The sequence below is a fragment of the Microtus oregoni genome, unplaced genomic scaffold, assembly GCF_018167655.1.
Source record: "Microtus oregoni isolate MIOR12 unplaced genomic scaffold, Mior012 000037F_ref0000500, whole genome shotgun sequence".
Classification (NCBI taxonomy): Eukaryota; Metazoa; Chordata; class Mammalia; order Rodentia; family Cricetidae; genus Microtus; species Microtus oregoni.
Window position 1 is genome coordinate 20132463 of NW_024543096.1, and position 21487 is coordinate 20153949.

The window sequence follows — 21487 nt, forward strand, 5'->3', positions numbered from 1 at the left end:
CCTACATTCACTCTCTGTTGTGTAATCCTTGAAGAGAATAAGTTAATATCAATAAGAGACATGGGAAAGAGTAGGGCATTTTGTCATTTGCATATTGAAGAGGGATCCCTTCTCTAATGTCTTACCCTCATTTGCTATGTGTCTTAGAACATCGATTTTGAGCTCAGAGGCCCTGAATTGCGTACCTATTCCTTAGTCAATGAGGAAGCCTAGAATGATTTTTTTTGAGGCATCCTTGTTTTTAAGTCCTTGACCTTCGTGGAGTGGTGGATGACGTGAGAGGAATGCATGTTAGCCAGAACACAAAAATACTTTCTTTCAGAAAAGAAAGAGAGATGGAGAATATGCCAGTGGCCGAGGTCAATTATAGAACTTGTCTATCACACACTTCATACAGGAACCAGAAATAATTGATTTGAGGAACCATTTCAGTGGAAGTACTAATCAACAGAGAGGTGAGACGTGATTCTGTAAGGTCTAGTGTGAAATGGCCCTTAAAGACTTGCTTATTGAGAGCAGACTACGCTGAAGACCCATGTGCAGACAGCCCCTTCTTTTTCAGAATCACTTAGAATTTCAAAGGATTATCTAAAATGCCCGATTTTTCTGTCCTTGGCTTTATGAAGAAAGTGATATTTTCGACACACAACTTATCAGTGCGAGTGTCAGTACAGGGTGAGCATGGATGGAAGCAAAACACGGTGAACCCATTGTAATGGTTAAGAGGTTATTCTTGTTGTATTTCAAAAATCATTGTATTCATCAGTAAACATTCAGAGTACGCTACAAGGTCTGCGAGAAAGATATTCCAAGAACACAAAAAGAGACAAAGTTATCAAAGAATAGTTGTAAGGACGTCTATGAAAGCTGTTGGGAACAGCATAGGCTTGTTTGCTGGGTCTCTGTTAAGGACCCAAAACCTTATCTTAGCAAACCAAGTACAGTTCTTCTCTGAACATCCTAAAAAGGCAAACGAGAAGAAAATATATAGCGTTTTTCTTTTTTAAGCAGAAAAACTAGACCAGTATTTTGCTTTGTTTTGTTTTTTTTTAATAGATAATCTGTTTTTTGCTTACACTCACTGTGTTGCAGTTAGAAGTGTCCCTGGATAAATACATTTAAGGAACCACCATCTTTCATAATTTAAAACTACACATATGAACTATTCTTAGGGAACTAATGGGATGTTTAGGGTAGAACAGAACTCAACAATGGCAATGAAATCTCATATGGTATGATACTAGAGTTGTCTGCCTTTGGATTCTACATGCTGGCACTTTGTTATTCCCCCCCCCCCCCAACTGGGAAAACATAATCTTCACACCCAACCATCTTCCTCAAACTTCCAATTCAGACTGGTGTAGCTGAGCGTGTGAATTCTTACACATCAGCTACTATCCAGGAATGTTTGATAAATACCAGTGATTTCATTTAGTTAATAACAAACTTTTTCATAAGGACAGGAATTTGAGGAAACACAAGAAAAAGAAAATAAGACCCTTGGAAAAAATTGAAACGCCTGACCTCTGTTGACTCTGCCTTCTCATGTGAACGTTTCTACTCTTCTGGATTCTGAGACTTGTACCAACAAATAATGCTGAAAAATTATTACAAGCTTTTTTTCTTAACCAAACAACAGCTGTCATAACCACTTTGTTAGTATTCTGAGCAGTAAAAATTTCAGAGAAAAGACTGTTCACTTACAACTTGAAGCAAAGAGAGATACCCAAATCCTACATTATCAAAGTTGACTTTCACATTTTTCCATCGGGCAGTTTCGTTTCTTTCTATGAGTTTTAGGCAATCAGAATGATTATTCACTTCGCTGATGTCAAACATGTCACCGGTGGTGGTGTTAACACAGTGGTAGAATTTGCCAGCAAACAAATTTACGCCCATGATGCTGAAAATGAGCCAGAATATAAGACAAACCAGAAGCACATTCATGATGGAGGGGATTGCTCCTAACAGGGCATTCACAACCACCTAATACACAAATGGAGAGAAACAAGAGTCAGAATTCTCATTGGTTAAAAGCAGAAAAAAATTCCCCTAGGAATTTTCATCTTTATTTTTTTTTTCTACCAAGACTACTTAGCCTATTTAGGTAAGAGCCAAGCAAAAATAATCTTAAAATAAATCCATTCTTCCATCAATGCTATGCTTAGAAACATAAATATAGGCCATATGCAAAAAAAATGGGGGGAAAAGAAGAAATTTAATATAAAGGAGGAGCTAACGAAAAAGCAAAATCAGAGGAATTTGCTACTGGATGACATCAGATGTGTAGTTTATTAGAAAAAAAAAGAGAAGTAGGAACTTCTGGGCAGAAGATTAGCTCATTTAAAAAACAATGAAATGAAACCAATATGTCAAAGAACATAACTAAAACATTTGGGCATGAATTGATTTTTACCAGTATACTTTAGAAATAAACTAAAATTAAGATGTAGAAATATAAAACTATTTTAAACACCTAATATATTTTTGGCCTTAATTATCCATGCATTGCTATAGCTAATAATAGTTTTTGCATACGAAGCAAGACAATTTAGCATTATGTATTTCAGTAGATCATCACATCGTTTATTTCAAGCTCCAGTCATGTCTGTTGTTTCATTTACTGAGTTTAATCCAATAAACTTATTTTAAATGAAACACTAGGAAGATCAGTTTCGGAGGAAAATGAGAAGAGGAGGGAGGCCATACTTCTCAGATCGGATGTGACTCTGTAAAGCCCTGTGCTAAACTGTTATCTCCCCCACCCTTTTTTTTTTATAAAAAAGGAATTTTTCTCCTTCTTATCCTTATTTCAGGACCACAGATTAAACATATCTACTCTCTTGGAGTTCCAGCTTCCTTCTCCATAGCTCTCCCTGGAGCTGCTAAGAGAGGGGATAAAGGCTAGACCTACAATACTCTTCAGTGCCAGATGTGTCTCAGACTTGAACATGAATGGCTGAGTTGGTGCCAATCATGTGGCAATGCCTGTTGCTTCTGTCAGTTTGGTGCTTCTTAATATTATCTACTTTCTTTTGATTAGAGTTCAATTTCAGAATAAACGTTTTTGTCTTTCTGATAGTAGTATAAGAGCCAATTCCTTGCTCTTCTGAGCCCTAGTTGAACTCTGTAGGAAACAATAACTACCGGGGGCCACAAAACAGTGTGTTAAGTGGGTCAAAGAAATAATGATGGAGATGGGGAATGAACATGAAAAGGTTAATTCGACTGAGCTGTCCAGGCAGAAGCAGAGGACAGGCTTGTGTGGAGACATAATACATATATACATAGCAACTATCTCACTCTATAGCCTGCCTGAAAGAGTTAACACATAAACCTTCCTTTATATATTGTTTTTTGAAGTTATCTTCAATCTCATTTTGAAGTTATTTATTGAAAAGGATTCTAAAAATACTTTTAGGTATTATTTTAAATGTACTCATAGAGTTAATTTTTTGAATTGAGTAATGGATAATGAAATGGAGCAATTGTTCCTCTTTGGGTTTATCGTCTCAATCCACACTGGAGTGTATGTCTGCTGTACAGAGTCAGTACTAACAAGTGAGTTTCTGCCTTTGACCCCCATGGCACTGACCATCCCGATACTGGTCTTTAGCTCTCGTAATGTGTTCTTCAAACCTTTCTGACTTGGCCATTTGCCCACCTTCCTGATCTCCTTGACTCTGACCTCTGTTACTTTAGAACATTATTACATTATTGTCAGATTCTCTCCCCTTCTTTCAGCATGGATATCTTGCTACATGGATATCATGGATACTTGGGGTAGATAATTCCTTCTATCCAAGCTGAAAGCTATTCCAAGTCCCATTTTAAAATTTTCTAGTGGTCTCTAGCCATCAGAAAACATTTACCTCTCTTTGACATCTACATCACTCCTTAGTCTGTATCTACTTTCCTTGAAACTTTTAATTTATTTGTCCACTTATTTATCCACTTATCTGTCTGCCTGCCTGCCTACCTACCCACCATATCTATCTATCTATCTATCTATCTATCTATCTATCTATCTATCTATCTATCTATCATCTATCTATCTATCATCTATCTATCTGTGTGTATGTGTGTGTATGAACATGTTATAATGTTATAGCACTGTGTCAGAAGACAACTTTCAGGAGCTGTTTCTCCTCTTTCCACCATACAGGGTGGTTTATGGGGATTCTGCTCAGGTGTCAGACATGGCTGCAGAAAAATCTCACTACCATGGTAAATTTCCCCTTCCAGATTCCCTAGCTGACCACATACACTCCAAACTCCTCTCTGATGGTAACTATGTGCTAATGCGTCTGCCTGAGACTCTTCTTTCTTTATAACTCCCTTCCCAGTATTTCCTCTCAAGATGACCCTTCCACTTCTCAAGACTTTAGCTCAAAATAAGCACATCTTTTACTTAGTCTAACTCTACCCACCAGGTCAACCTCCTTAACAAAGTTGAGAGTTGTGTCCTTTGAGCTCAAGAATCATAAATTTAGACCTGGAAAGAACTTCAAAGACAATTTACTGTTGGGGTTTCATTTGGAAAATGAGACTAATGAAGCCTAAAAAATGTAGGTTCAGAAAAGTGGGCCAGAATTGGCATTTCATGCTCCTTCTTGTTCTCCCTGCTTATTTGTTCAAGAATTTCCACCACTTATGGTTTTCCCTGACTGCTCTATGTGAAAGTTAGATTCCTATATCTTTGGTAGATTATGATACTTTGATGTGTGTATGTCTCTTGAATAGATGTGTGTTTCCGTGTGACAGGATATATATGTGCCAGTGTACATGCACATGTGGAGCACATGTGTAGAGGCATGAAGTAGGTGTTCCTTGACTGTTTGGAATCTTACTCATTGAGTCATTTGAACTCAGAGTTTGCTGTCAGGGCTAGTCTAGCTAGCTAGCTTTCTCTGGAGATCTCTTCCCATCAGCCTAGCTCTGGAATTACAGGTGAGCTGCTATTCCCATTTATACTTTACATGGGTTCTGGAGATCCAAATTCCAATCCTCATGCTTGACTGGCTAGGAATTGAACCATCTGGAGATGGACTTACCACCTCTAAAGACAGGTAATAATATCTTTGTGAAAATGTAAGATACAAAGACATATTTACTATTAATTAATACTTTGATTGTCTTGAGTGTGACAGAGATCTTTCAGGATAGGAAAAGGAAAATAAAATGAAGTAAAATTTATCTTAGTATGTTTTGAACACAACATAATTTTTAGATTTTATTTCTGGATTATATGAGAAAAATAAAGACTTGAATAAGTATTTTTTTGTATAATGTAATAAATATGAGTGGAATCTTTTGAAACAGGATTTGGGTTTGAATTGAAATTAATGTTCATTACTGAGTTTGTGATGATGTCCAGTATCGTATAGGAATGTAGTTCAGAAGAAGATATACAATTTTGCCATAGATTTGGCCCAGTGAGAAATTTTATTTCACAGGGAACTTTGTCTTAGAAAACCATTTGGCATAGCATCAGAGGATTTGTCAATCAAAATGCACTTAAAGTTGTTATTTCATTAAAGTACAGAGCAAAAGGTCACAAAGGGATTGTCTTTCCCAAGAGCCCCAAGCATCCCTTGGTTCTGCAGAGAGGGAGATGTATTAATTCCTATCAGTCTCTAGGGAGAGTCACTAATTGGCTCCCATGTGGGGATGTACTGGGAAGAGTTGGTCTAAATAAATTGGAAAGAACAAATTGAGGTTATAAGGTGCATAAAAAGGAGATGTCTCAGAAAGAAGCACGCTTAATGGGTTGATTTTAGAGATTGCTTCTTCCAACAAGTTTTTTTTAAACCAGCTCCCAGTAGGATTTCTCTTTAGTAGCACCATCAGTTCTTAGAGTCTCTTTCTTCTTTAAGGTCCACACTTCTGGTTAAATTGATGAAAAATGAGAAACAGACAAATATGCTAGTGGATGTTAGGAATTTCAGTGCATTCAAGTTTCCTCTAAATGAACTGATTTGATTTTTCAAGTCAGTGCTAATCATGGGTTCCATAGTTTTTCGAAAAAATACAGAAAAATTATGTGAGTAATAATGTAATAATAGGAAAGCAGAAATCATGACTTCTGAATATGAAAAGTAAAATAATATGTTCAAAAAGCCTAACACCTAGATCAGTATTATGGAATTTTATTAATATGTTTGATAGGCAAATGTATCAATTATCCAAACAAAACGCTATTTTTCTTATTCTAAATAATAAAAATTATCTTTCTTACATAAGACTCCTGAATTTTAAGAGGTAATGAAGATGAGATTTGCTTTTATTTTGGGGTTCACTGTGATGTCTTCTAAGATGCTGTGGTGGCTTGCAAGGAGTTGGCTTATGCATGAATACCTTAGTGCTCATGAGTTTTATTTTATTTCTATATGTGTGCTCTATTCTATATAGTTCAATTAAGCTCCTTTTCACATTTCTTGGTTTTAGAATTTAAAACACATTTTTGTATGTTCTGCTCTTTCACAGGTATCTCACCTTGCTACCTTTTGCAAATAATTATTTTTAGCGATATAAACTGAGACTGAGCATAATCAATAATGACCCTTTGATGCCTGGCACCTTAGCCTCTGCTCACTCACATTGACAATCAACTGATAGACTCTAGCTGGCCCTTGGAGAGACTAGAGCAGTGTCTCCAAGGCAAGAGATATATGCCTCAGACACTATCATCAGCTTGACAAGTCAGAACGATTTCATAATAATCATCCTACACCAGGGTCCCCCACCCTCACCAATCAAGTCATATCCCAATAAATGGACAATGAAGTACACAGTAGCTAAATCATATATATTTAGTGAAACTTAACAAAAATATGCGCTACTGGGGTCGTAACGCTGCATTGTTCCTACTGTGGTGCAATCGCACCCTTCCCGTTCCCTCCCTCATCCCCACTACACATAAGTCACAGTGCAAGGATTAAAGGTAGCAAAAGGGGTAATACAGTACCCATAATAAAGGGCTGAGGGGAGGAACCACCGCTCCACCCCATCCAAGTTGGAGCAAGATTATCCTATATAAAATAAAAATATATAGTTTATTATTAGTGAGAGATCTGATATGACAGAACATTTGGTGTTACTTTTTGTATATGATGCTCGCTGTCTGTTTCCCTAGCAATTAAGAATTGAGTTCCTTTGAAACGGTATTTATGATTTCCCAGATTAGAAAACTAAAACTGCTAACTTAAATACCAGTTTTATTTGACCCTAGGTATTCACGACATTGGTTCATTCAGTTCAATTTCACGAGTTGAAAAATTTGGACTGGAAATTTGAAATACAATAAATGTTCAAAAGCTGTCAGCCAAAAATGTGCATAAAACATGCAGAACAAAAAGGACAACGTGATGATGTCTCATTTATCATTTGCTAACTCCTTCTCAAGCATTATGCAGCATGCCGTATTCAGTAGTGTTGCATAAAAGCACATGCTTTGAAAGAGTGACAGAAATCCAAAGCAGAATGAGTGCCTGGTTTTCGCTGTGACCCCGCTTATTGCGATTCTATGCTGCCACAGAGAATAAAATGAGAGTTTCTGAAGACATCCTAATGTCAGTTCCTGGTCACAGGCATCATCACATCCAACCTCCCCACCACCCACTGTCAGATTTTCACAGAGTAGAAAAATTCATATGCTAGAAACACAGCAGAAGGAGCGAGAAGAATGGTATTTTGACTTTACAATGCCAAGCTGGTGCTGAGGAGTTACCGTTGGTGTGTGGTGTTTCTGGCTTCACTTTGAGCCAAGGAATCATAGTCAGAAATCAGCTTCTTAGCATCTACACAGAGTTTTTATTTTTATGACTTCAGATTTTTTAAAAAAAGAAAGCATTATTAATAATCATAGATATAGTCACTTTTATCAGAACCAGAAAATAGAAAACAAAGCCACTTGTTATGGAAAGTAAATGTTACATATAAAAATAAAAATCAATAAAAAATAAGAATATATGAAAATTTAAAAAATAAAAGATTGGAGATTTAATAATCTTATAAAAGGTCAGATTTGAAACGTTTTCTAACAATCGTGTACACTTAGCATCATTCAGTATTGGGGAGCCTTTTAAATTATGGATTTTAATTCAGTCAACATGATTTTATATAAAATGAATGAGAACGATGTTGTCCTTGACAACTGAAATTGCCGTTCCGGAATGACAGTGGTTTTTTTTTTTTCTGGAAAAGATTAATGCCTGCATAATCTGGAGAAAGTATATGATAGTTTTTAATATAAATGTGAATATGAAATCAAGGCTTCTGTGAGCCTGATTGTGACTAGTAAAGAGATGTTTCCATATGTGTTAGGGAAATTAAAATGAGTGTTAAGCCTCTTGAAGTGTAGTGTAATAAAATTGATAATAGACTTCTATTATGAGGGAACACAGGGTGCTTGCCATTTCCACGCTGCAGAAGATCCGGTAGCGTCACTTGCTTGAGAGCATAGGCGACCCTAAGGCAGTAATGGGACAAAGGCTTTCTCTTTCATTTGCATGTTTCAGATGCCTTGTTTAGAGAACATGCATTTTGGGTCTTAAAAATATAAAATCAAATTTTACACTGTAATCTTACATAAATGAATGTTTTATGCTTTAAAATAATCATAATAACAATAAATCAATAAATGCAAAATTCTACCCTGTGATGAATTATGGAGAAGGGCTTAATGTTTGCTCAAAAGGGTGCAATAAAATATTGTATAAGTGAGAAATGAGTTTTAAGTTAAACTTAAGTTAAGATAGTGAGTCATCTATGGTAATGAATATAAAATACATATTCTGTTTCTTTTTCCTTAATGGCTTGGCTTTGCTGTTATAAGACGTGTGGGTATATATATTTAATTGGTATCTTACTTATGTATTAAGATTAGCTTTGTTACAACTTGGTGGTATAAGGGATAAGTCAGCCAGTAGTTCATATTTGTCCTTGAATACATTAAAATAATGAAAATGTTGGCATTCTAAAGACAAAACACTCAACAACTCATTTTGTCCCCTTTGTACTCATACATATTCATGATTAGCATTAATTTCAATAAGATTCCTTAAGTACAGACAGGTCATCACAACGGAGAATGACGTGACACAAAATTATATCTTATAACTCCTCAGTTATTAAATAGAGTATCTGCTTTTTTTTTTTTGAGTTTGGGATTATAAGGAAACTCCCAAGATCACTTATGAAATAAGGTCATTTTAATTAGCCAAGCAGATAAATGATATTGAATCATTTTCAGAAAGGGCTATTTTCTCTTGCATATCACCAAGAAGTCAATATGCAACAGAGAAAATGATAAAATAGCAATTTTTTTTTGCAAAGAGTCGCCATTCCTTTTGCATGCATCTATTTCTTGTTAGTTAAACTGGATTCAGTCTAGCTTTGGCAATATAGAATACTCCAGAGTTCTCATTTTCTTACCCTCATCCCTTCAAATCGTGATAACGCTCTTAACGGTCTCAGAGCTCTCAGTGTCCTGAGGGATTTGATGGCCCCAAGTTCGGAGTAACCCAAGGCATTTGCTGTTAAACTGACCAAAGAAACCTGCACAACACAAATAAAATGATGAATAAACAAAACTGCTCTCGTTTTTGTAGCTACCATCTAATATAAAAGATGCAGTTTTTTAAATTGATAGTTGTTCTGTTACTCTACTAAAAGAACATAGCAATAAAATGACTTCCAATGACATCTTGCTGTATCTATAGATGGTGTCATTCAATCCTCATCAGAGAAGCTGCTTTTTGCAGTAGATACCCACAACTGGACAAGGCTGAGTGGGAGCACTCCACCTTTGGAGCACTCAGCCCTAAATGGGATGTCTTCATTAGATCCCTCCTCTTAAGGCTTAGGGGACCATGAGGAAGAGGATGCTGAAACATCTTAAGAGCCAGAGTTGGTGAAGTACTCCAAGGAACAAGTGTCTTCCTGACACAACAGAGTGATACACACTTGAATTCACAGCAATAGCGACAGCACGCGCAGGACCAGAAGCAAATTTAAACCGGACTAAATTCCAGCCTGGGGGAGGGATCAAGAGCAGAAAGTCCTACCCCTAATGAAGGAATTATCTGTAACTGATAACCTCTGGGAGACAGAAAACCATTTTTCTTCAGTGTAGTGACACTGGGTATATATCACCCACACTCGAGGACTGTCCTCATGATAAGTAGTTGATCAAGGCAAAATGGAATCAAGATTGTTTTTTGTTTGTTTTGTTTTGGTGGTTTTTATTTTTACTTTTGGTTTGTTTTCTTTTTTTTCCACTTTTTTTAAAGAACATGAAGTTGTGAGGCTAGGGAGGATCTGGGAGGATTTGGAGGAGGAGAAATGATATCAAAATATACTGTATGAAAAACTTCAAAAATATTAAAAATATAAATGAACATAGATTAATATTAAAAGGAAAGAATTTACAAAATACCCCAACTGTGAGTTAACAAAACATGAGGTAATTTCTAATGATTCATTTCCTTCAATATTATAAAACTGATCGTTCCTTTGGGGTTCCCTTCAATCCACTCACTTCATCTTAACCTCACTGGGTGGCCTTGTTACTTGTTCTAAGTAAATGAAGTATTGATTGTTGATAACTAAAATTCGCTATAAGAACATCTTCTGTACCGAGGGCTTTCTGTAAATCTTGGTTATATCAGAGAAAATTTTCTCCCTGACATAAAGTATACATGTCTTTTTCTATCCTCTGCAAGTTTACTGGCTATGGAGCTAGAAATCTCTGCATAAAATCCTCCAGTAGGCAACAGAGATTTAAAAATTTTCAGCAGTACCCACTATCCCATTAGTTTACCAATTTTCTTTGCTCTTGGGGCACAAAATCAGTTTGGTGGAGAGCCAAACTGGAGTCTGTCTGAATCATAACCTGGCAGCATAAACACCACATTCTAAATGTTTTTTTCCATCACTTATCTTGTATATTTCCAACATGTTTTATAAATATAAATTTATATTTTCTACTAGATCTATCTCCCTTATTTATTCATTCATTCATTTACTTATTTTGTTTTTCATAATGGTTTCTCTTTGTAGCCCTGGCTGTTCTGGAACATGCTCTGTAGACCAGGCTGGCCTCTTCCGAGTTTTATGTTATCATTTGGTGAGAGATTGATTCAAGGGCTGGGTAGTCCATCTTGTCATCACAACACAGTGGCCAGAGTTTCATCATTTTAGAAGAAGGCTACAAATGAGACAAACTACCTCTAGCAAAAGGCATAACATGAAAGATACCTACATCAACAATCAAGAAGTCCAGCCAACACCAGGCATTGGTAAAATAAGTTTGATAGCCATAGGCCACCCATTTGAGAAGCATCTCCAGGATGAAGATGTAAGTGAAGACCTTGTCAGCATACTCCAGCATGGTCTTGATGGTCTTTCGCTGATCAATGTATATATCTTCAAAGGCCTAAGAAGAAAAAGTTACACATTTTAGCTTTCACATGCCACAGAATCTGAAAGCTTTATTTTTTCCGAGTGTATGTGCACATGGTATTCCCTCGAGACAGGAGAGCTTTGATGTTGTTCTGCTACTCTCTGGGTCTTTTCATTTTAAATTAGAGGAAAAGGCATACTTTTCTAGGTACTAAAACCAGAGGGGTCTTCATGACTCAACTTTTTCTGAAGTGAAAGTATAATTTCATGAGCCAATTGGCTAGGCCAGAAAGTATTTCTTCATTGTCATATTGCATGGCAGCCATTGTACTTTTTTTCTTGGGTTTCCATGCTGTGGGTGTGACTCAGAGGCTAGACTATTTGTCTAAGCTATGTGAGACCAGTAGTTCTATCTTCAGCACCACGAGAGGGAAAAATATTCCATCTCTTACTTATGTTTTTTATAGAGAAGAGATTAAATAAATAAACACTGATGGTTTTTTATAAAGCAGAAATGGTTTATCAACATACTGTCCAATTTTACTAACTACTTCACCGTATTTTGTTTATTGATTTTGCAGATAATTTTACTTCTTAGCAGAGATAAGGCGACATTACTTAATGTTAAGGTGACATTACTTTTCAGTTATATCCTACTATGTGCTGTACTAAAATAAACCCAAGTTGGTACTTTACTTCTGACATATATTTCTTTCAATGATGAAAGGATTTTTTGGCTAAAGTGATATGAAGAAAACATTTATCCTACCCAGAAATCTGCAGGAAAATAAATACATGATTTAAAATCTTGTAAGAAATTCTGTTTTACTCAGGCAAGCACTTTGTATTTATTTATGCATATATTTTATCTGTGAATCCATGTATGCATATATGTATGAACATCTCTCTCTATTGATCATCTATCTATTAAATATTTTATGACAGCCAGGCACTTGGGAGGCAGATGCAGGTGGATCTCTGTGAGTTAGAGGCTAGCCTAGTCTATAAGAACTAGATCCAGGACAGGCTCCAAAGCCACAGAGAAACCTGGTCTCGAAAAACCAAAAATAAAATAAAATAACCCCCAAAACAGAAACAAACCAACCAACCAAAATATTTTATGACTTAAATATTTCTTTACATCTAAAATTCTAAAATGCTACCAATATAGTTCTATCTTTGTAAATAATTTTCATTTAAATTTAAAGAGATCCTGATGAAATAGCACCTTCCAATGAAGAGAATCCAATCTTTAAATCATTACTTAGGCATTCTGTCCACTATTTATTTTCACCAATATTCACTGTTTTCTGAGAAGCCCAAGAGTCGTGAACACACACGAAAAGGGACAGAGAAGTGCTTCCTAAGGACCTACTAGAGTGCCTACACAGAGTCCATTAGAACTCAGAGGACATGGAATCACAGTATCAGCTCTTCCATGAACTTTTTTGTGGTTCTCATTTTCACGTTTCATTCAGCAAAGAGTAAATGAATACTCATTTGTTTATAATGACCAAGCAGAAGGGCCAACTTTTCTGAGTGTCTTCATAATAAGCAAGCATGGATGAATGGTTAGAAATATACATACATACAAAAAACAAACTCAGCAATACAGAGTTATTCATTAAATTTGTGGCTGGGAGATTAAAAGGTGGAAGTATTGAAGACCCATTGGCAACTAAGGCTATGGAGTACAAAGGGTTAGAAAGTCACTGGGCCAGGTGATTGTCAGAGTCCCGGCTTGAGCATGTTGGGTTAATTACTTAATTACATTCACTCACCAGAGCACCGCTACTCAGGAGGATCATGAACACAATGAAGGTCTCAAACCAGTTGTGCTCAACTATTCGGAAGCAAGTTCGACGCAGGTTCCACCACTGCTTTCCTCGCCCTTCCTCCACGCTAATTTGACAGCACTTGAATCTCCGGACACAGCCTGCAAACATAGGGTTCCAATAGGAGTAGAGAAGACAGCTCCCCCGCCGCCCTCATGCACCTTGCCAAGCCCAGGTTCATCCTTCCACCACCAGTGTGATCCCTAATTGGCTGTGATCACACTTTCAGCTTACAGCAACAAGTGTGTATTTATGAGCGATGGGAAATCGATGGGCCACATGGCAGCTTCAGATTTTACCTTTTCTTTACACAATGATGCTTTCAAAAAAAAAAATACTTTGTAAATCACAAATGTGACAAGTAGTTTATCTTTACGGTACAATTGTAGTACATTCTGTTGTGGCTGTTCTATTAAAGGACTACAAAATGAAATTGATAACATAAATGAAGATTAAACATCCCCCTTAAGAAGTGTGTGGACAGGCAATTCAGATGTCATCAGCATATGGGTACTCTTGTGGTGCTCGTGGAAGGGTGTGTATGTTTTTCTGAGATAGCTGAGTTTACTAACAGGTGATTTGCATGGTCCTGCTTCAATGTGCCTTTGACTTCCCCACATCGCTTTTGTTTTCTGAATCAAACTAGTGGACATCACTAATTGCCTTTATAAACACTGTGGAAGAAAATTAAAAGGGAAAGAAGAAAGTACTATATATCTTCTTGTGTTTAAGTACTTTACACTGTTTTTTTTTAAAAGAGATAAACACAGGAACACTGCCCTAAGGCAAAAGGAAGACATAATGGCGAGAAGAGGTGGGATGTCAGAAGAAAGCAGAGAAAGAAAAAAGGGGCAGAAGGAAGAAGTAAGCTGCCACAAACACCAAAAAGGGTGGGTGGGTGGAGAAGTAATCATAAGTGTGAGCTGTCAGGTGAATTCTGTTTCATCAACACAAGAAACTTCCTGATGGGCACACAAAGGTGGTTTTGAGAAAGGTTTAGCGTGATAATGTATATAGTTTATAGAGGGGACAATGGAAGATGGGTGACATTTTAGGCCTATGAGGCAAAGAACGACGAATATAAGATTACAAATAAACTGAGATTTCCCAAACTCAAATCGCAAAGGCGCGAAACCATAGTAAAGACTAACTATAGGAGATGGGTCTCACACGTTTGCTGCATAGTAAACACTAACTATAGGAGATGGGTCTCACACTTTCGCTGCATCTCTGTAGGCTCAAGCAGGCTCTGTGCAGGGCCCAGGAATCCAGGGCACTGTGCATGTCCTATGTTCACAGTATGATTATGAATTTTGCTTTTCATCTAAAAACCTGGCTTTAAATTTGAAACCCCCTGAGTTTTCACAGCCAGAATATTTACCATTCGGGCAAATTCTCTTGGTGAGCATCACACAAACATTTAAGACGTAAACTTCTTGAAAAAACAATCACTATTTTCTCTGAAAAAAATGTCAATTAGTCATGAGTTTTGATGAAACAGAAGCGTTTTTCTCTAGACTCATAACCTCTGCTATGGTTGAAAGGAAATAATCAGAGTACGGCACTGGATTTAAATTTTTCGAAATGCTTGAAATGGGCCTAAGTTTTATCGTGTGTGAGGGACCCACTTTGGGTGGTTGGCAGCTGCAAAAGCTGCCCTCTACAGGCGAGGGCACCTCCCCTTTACCTTCAGTGAAGCAGGCTTCGGGCTCCAGGGTTTCTTCGGGTTCAATGACAGGCTGTTCCTCTGCAGGGGCCCCAATATCCACTGTGCTCCCTTCTGAAGAGCTACTGCTTTCATTGAGTTTCTGTGCAGAAAACGGGCATAAAAAGCAAATCCCTTTAATAATTCCTTACTGAGTGGCCTACCACAGAGGGATTATTATTAGGACTTTATTTTGTGTTTTTCTTGAGGAAAGAAGGCCTGAATATTTACAGTAAAACAGAGATTCAGAAGAAGAAGGCAAAGTTCATTATAAACTCCTTTCCCAGGAATTTCTGTATGCAATCAGAGTGCCATATCAGGTTAGGTTGTTACAAGTGACCATCAGTAACACATAGTGAGGACATTTCTGTCCTGTGGAATGGGCGCGCGGGGGTGGGGAGGGGCAGTGTCATGATTTGTAGGAGTGGGGAGGAGAGAGAGAGAGAGGATGAAATCAAGAAAAACCGTAGGAAGAAATAAAATCCTTAGTCTATTCTATGTTTAAATGTATATATATGATTCTTTAAAACTGTCTTACTTCTGGGCTATTATGACCTGCTGCTTTAATTTACGTTTATAATATCCACTGTTAGGTAGATCAGAAGATCAGAAATATTTATTATAAAAGCACTCATATTTTTATATTCCATATGCTCTTTGGAGACAAGATGTCTTACAAAAAGTTAAAAAATACATCAATAAACAAATATCCTTACATTAGTAAATGAGCAGGTTCAATTACTGAAAAATATTTTAGAATATAAAGCATTGCAAAGACAGATCAATAAATCCACAGAAAAGTCAGTTTCTCTCAATGCGTAATGTTTATACTAATATCCCATGTGAAGCTAATTAGATAGAAACACTGTTCTCAGGGTTTGGCAGTAGTAGCCAAATGCATGGCTCTCTTTTTGACTTTTTGGGATACAAGGATGGCAAAAACAGCAGGAAATACATACTTATCCTTAAGATAGGAACTAGTTCTGTGAATCCTTTGTAAAGATGGCATGCTGGCCTTCAAATTTGGATAAAACTAATTAGTTCCTTTGATAACTTAGTCCGGTAAGATACACTGAACACTAACAACATGGTAGATGCTCAGTGTTTATTGGCAAACAAAACATCTATGGCCCTGTTTAGTATTTGAAAAAATGTATACTATTTTCCAAACTATAGATTTATGTAGACCCTAAAAGACATAACCCCAAAGACCCACTCAGCACGTATTTATAAATATTAAACACCATACCAACACTGTTCATATTTGGAATAGAATTTCATCTATATGAAACAGAGGTTTCCTTTGTATTTGCTCAAAGAAAGATGACTTTTACATCTGGGTCTATATCCAGCTGATTGTCTTCCTTCCTTTTAAATTTCTTGTGGAACAGAAAATTACAGATCATAGGGACCTGTGTTGATATGAAAGATAAGTCTAGTTCTGAGTGCTCATTTTGAAAAATGTCTCTGACATTGTACACAGATTCTTCACTTAAAGCTAACTTAACTTTCCAAAAAAAAAAAATGTGATGTTAACCTGTTTACCGCATTCAGCACCTGGAGTATTCATTGTTCAGCACAGGATGTAACAACTGATAGATTTTTGCATCTACATTTGGGTTGCATTTGCTTTGAATGACCTTATCTTTGATTCTACAACTTCGTGTAACTTAAAGCATACCCAAGGATAAATCTTGCATTTGCTTCTCTAACAAATGAGGAGAATCATTAGAAGGAGGGATTGAGTTACAATGCCTATCATTCTTTAGAACATGGCCTTCTGATGATCCTTATGTCTTATCCTCAACGTAATTGGTATTTACCAATTGCAATAATTCCAGGCTGAGACTTGAGACCTCATTAAGTCATGTTATACCAATAGCTTTTATTGGCATTGCCAGTGTTGTTAAGAACTAATACTTATTTATAAAACAATATGTGAGCAGAGTAGCATTTCATTATCATGTAGCATTCTTCACTATAAAAACAGTATTCTCTGTTATGATGCCTTCTCTAATTGTAATGATAAGTGAATTGATTTCAGAAGGTAAGAGTCTTTACCGACATTCATCACCTATTAGAAATCCCCCCCCCATTTGAATAAACTTATGTGTGGGCTGAGATTCAGATGAAATTTAATTTACATAGCAAATTTATCTTCCTGAACATTTAGCAGTGATCTGCTAGATCTCTAAATTTATTTTAGTCTTTAGCAAGAATCACAATATCAGATATAATTAAAATAAGACTTCTTCAGTAGTATCATTTTTTCAGTGCCAAATGGAACAAAAAGTTTTCAAGCAGTTTATTGTCAAATAAGGCCGTCACAAATGAGTTATTATTTAAATAAAACTTGCTCCATCAAGTTATAAATTGAATGATGTTAGCAGGAACATATATTTAAAATTTATCATTACATTTATTTAGTTGGTTTGCATATGCAGACACGAATATGCCACACACACGTGTGTGTGTGTGTGTGTGTGTGTGTGTGTGTACGTGAAGGTACATGTGTGTTGCTGCACACATGGAATCCAGAAGACTACTTGATGAAAGACTACAGTTCTTTCTTTCTACTTTCTGAGTCCCAGGTATTCAGTTCAGATCTTCAGGCTTGGTGGCAAGTGTCATGGAAGTAGCTAGCTCACTGCCTCATAACTGTTTCTTGCTTGAACCAATGATTTTGTGCTATAAGAGTGGCATTTGTTAGTAAAATATTGAGCTAGTTTTACTTTTTACCAACCTTTTTCACAAGGGCCACAGTTTTTTACTAAAATACCTTTGAGGTACTGATTATTTTATTCTGCCTTTCAAAGAAAACAAAGTTGATAGATTTGATGAAACTAAGTACTATTTTTCTTGTCCTAAAAAAAAAAAAAAGACTTATCTGAGAATTTCCTGGACTGAAATTTTTAAGAACTCAGCCAAAGGTATTATGTTACTATTTCCAAGGTGTCATTGTGTGTAGAAGGCAAATTGATCCCCATCTCAATAAGACTCACTCACAATATATATATATATATATATTCACATTTCATATTGACATATTTTTCTTTTTTTATTGAAAAAAAATTTCCGCCTCCTCCCAGCCTCCCATTTCCCTCCCCCTCCTCCCACTCCTCTCCCCCTCTCCCCATTCCTCTCCCCCTCCCTCTCCAGTCTGAAGAGCAGTCAGGGTTCTCTGGCCTGTGGAAAGTCCAAGTACTCCCCCCTCCATCCTGATCTAGGAAGGTGAACATCCAAACTGGCTAGGCTCCCACAAAGCCAGAACATGAAGTAGGATCAAAACCCAGTGCCATTGTCCTTGGCTTCTCAGCAGCCCTCATTGTCCGCCATATTCAGAGAGTCCGGTTTTATCCCATGCTTTTTCAGTCACAGTCCAGCTGGCCTTGGTGAGCTCCCAATAGATCAGCCCCACTGTCTCCGTGGGTGGGTGCACCCCTTGTGGTCCTGACTTCTTTGCTCATGTTCTCCCAGTTAGTTCCTGGGGCAGCTGAGGATAGGGAACCTGAAATGACCCTATCCTATAGCCATACTGATGAATATCTTGCATATCACCATAGAACCTTCATCTGGCGATGGATGGAGATAGAGACAGAGACCCACAATGGAGCACCGAACTGAGCTCCCAATGTCCCAATGAGGAGCATATTTTGACATTTTAAGGCTGCTTACATATGGTTTTCACTCTTACAAAGTCTTTTTAAGGAATAAACACAAGTTGATAGCTTTTTCTTATTTTTATATTGGCATCCTAATTCATAGAGATAATATGAGCTTTAAATTATTTCTACTTGTACTTTAGTCTTTTGAGTTATTAGAAAATTTCTTTGTAGTGAGGATATAGCAGGACAGTTAAATTAAAAAAATAATGAAAACAAGGTAAACATTGGTGTGTAATTGGAAAAACAAAAACTCAACTATGTTTACTAAAAGTTAGATTTCATAAAAAGCTGTCCCTTCTTCATTTTTAGATGGAATTCTGCTGTGGGAACTCCTTCAACCTATAATTGCCTTTAAGATATCAGCCCGCTTTGGGTGTGGTCTCATGTACTACAAATCAGATGAAAAGCAGACGTGGGCCTCTTGGCTGCAGGATTTGGTTCTAGCTCCCAGCGCACGCAGAGGACTGCAGATCATTACCCTTTCTGATAGTTTATCCCCAAATAAATATATTTCATTCCAGGCTATTGTGGAACTCTTTTGTATGTCAACAAAATTCTCTCTTCTAATTTACATTAATTTATTGACCAGATCTGAGGTTAGATACCTCCATTGACTGTCTATTTTCTGGAATTTACTACGATTTACTTTGAGTTTAAATACAAAGTTCAGTTTTGTAAACCCCTTATGGAAACTTGCAAATAATACCCACATTAAAAATAGTAATACTTATGAGATAAATGTAAATTTGGAAAAACTCATACTTTCACCTCCATTGTTGTGTCATTAAGAGACATGGTGTCTTCATTTAATTTGTTACTTACATTTTAAGCACAAGATAAAAACATTGTATCAAAACTTTAGAAGTAAACATATGCTTACCAATATATTTTTATTTTTTTCATTGTCAAAATTAAAAAAAAATGAGTGTAGTTCTTTTTTTTTTGATATAACAAACATGGAAGAAAGCTCTTTAGTTGTAAGGGAAGGGCACACTTCAACTTTGGAGACAAGACATGTTTCCAACAACATTTTAGAGATACTAGGTAACAATGCAACCCAAATGTCTTTCAAACAAGAATTTTACTAATTTAAAACTTAATTTGGTTCTCCTTTTTCTGTTCTTAAATTGCTACTAACTTTTACTATGAATTGAAAGTATTGTTTTTCACTGTTTAGAGATTAATAAAATATTTTAAAGACATTTTGGCACTTATTAAGCTATTAACCAATATTTAACTTATTAAATCCCAAATGGACTTAATAGAGAGTGGACAGTGGGTGTATCTTTACACGTAAACCCCAGGAGCTAAATTATACACATATACTCCGATCTGTGGAATCCATAAATACTTGGCAGGCTCTCTTAAGAGGTGAGATGAAGGGATGCAGAAACCACATTGCGATTGAAACATGCTCTTTGCCTTACCCACTAGGGCATTCCAAAATCACTTAAAACTGCCATCTTGATGCTAAGAGCATTTTCCCTTCACAGTGGATTTATGCCATGTTTCTTGCTTTTAAAGATGTTCTTTGGTACAGAAAGTGATTTTGACCTTGAAGGTGAAAAACACAACACAGAACAAGCAAAGCACGCTTGGTGTTATCTGGGAGGAATCAATCAGATGGCTTATTCTTCTGCTCAGCTTTAATTTTAAACATGAAATGCTTTTATTTGGAGACCAGATTTATTACAGAGATCTTATTTATGGATATCAATGAGAGTTTAACTTTTAATAAGTGATCAAAATAAATCATTCTGGAACGTCATGATCAAAGGGTATATTGCACCGTTGCATGCACGTAGAGAACAACAAAGAAAACACATGTATAAACTGAGCGTGTATCGACCTATGAATAGAGCATGACCTATTTTGAATCCTTAGCCTTTTACTGAGATAACACCTATATGCAAACACATATAAATGAGACCCATGATACTCTGTTTATCAGTTAGTATCGACTCAGAGTGTTAAACGAAGGGAATGGATTTGGAGTGTATGAAGGAAGATGTATGTTTTGTTTTTTCACACTTCAAATTCATTTCCATAGACATTGCAGTCAGGATTTTCCCACTATTGTGCCTCTGTGCTGTTTCCCTTCCTCTTCTTTCATTATAAATCCCCAAAATATCTCAGTGTAGCCACTGATAGTTTTAATATCAGCTCCCACTTCTAAAAGTGGGAATTAGTCACTTGACACACAAACTTTATAAAAACTTGAATCATCCTTAAATTAACATGTTCAATAACCTAAATTACGACATATGCATGCAGTATATACCTCGGACAACTACCTACCAAATACCGCATTGTTTCGCTTGAACATGGTGGATATACCAACAAATTTTTATTAGGAATCGAATGTCTTTGACATATTGATGTCTTTAAAGTATTTGGACTATAAGGATGCTTTACTATTTTGGGGACTTTCATCAAAGCTTGAACCACAGATTCTTTGTTTTAGATTTTTTTTTAGAATTGTCTTACAAAATTATCTCTGTCTTCAATGAATAATATATCATTATATCCCATAACGCCCATTATAAGTTGAAAATGTAAGTAAAAAGTATATTAATGACACATACTGAACACTGTAGCTAGCAACACAGTAAATAGGAACACATTGGTTATTGAGAAATAGTAATAGTAAGTCAGTCCGAGTCACGGACAGCCTTAATATCTGCTAATGTTTAAGGTTACTATTTTTTAAGTAAGATCCCATGCACTGAATTGTATTCCTCCACCTGTTCTTCTGTTCCGTCTTCAAATGCTGAAGCTATCTATATATCTGAAGCTGGGGCTTGTCAATGAGCCTACATATCAAGTGAATCATGAGGCTAAGGCTATAATCCAGCAGCATGATGCCCTTACAAGTTGGG

The 21487-nt window shown here is 36.5% G+C and overlaps 1 protein-coding gene across 4 annotated transcripts in view; it reads right to left on the reverse strand.

Moving 5' to 3' along the window:
• Scn1a (sodium voltage-gated channel alpha subunit 1) overlaps positions 1 to 21487 on the reverse strand; it is a 123388-nt gene that overhangs the window by 12915 nt on the left and 88986 nt on the right. For all 4 annotated transcript variants that reach the window (XM_041631641.1, XM_041631640.1, XM_041631643.1 and 1 more), the window contains exons 18-22: positions 14926 to 15046; positions 13185 to 13339; positions 11264 to 11437; positions 9436 to 9558; positions 1705 to 1986 (exon numbers count right to left, since the gene is read on the reverse strand). In XM_041631641.1, the coding sequence (XP_041487575.1) occupies positions 1705 to 1986; positions 9436 to 9558; positions 11264 to 11437; positions 13185 to 13339; positions 14926 to 15046 (855 nt within the window). The remainder of the gene's footprint in view (positions 1 to 1704; positions 1987 to 9435; positions 9559 to 11263; positions 11438 to 13184; positions 13340 to 14925; positions 15047 to 21487) is intronic.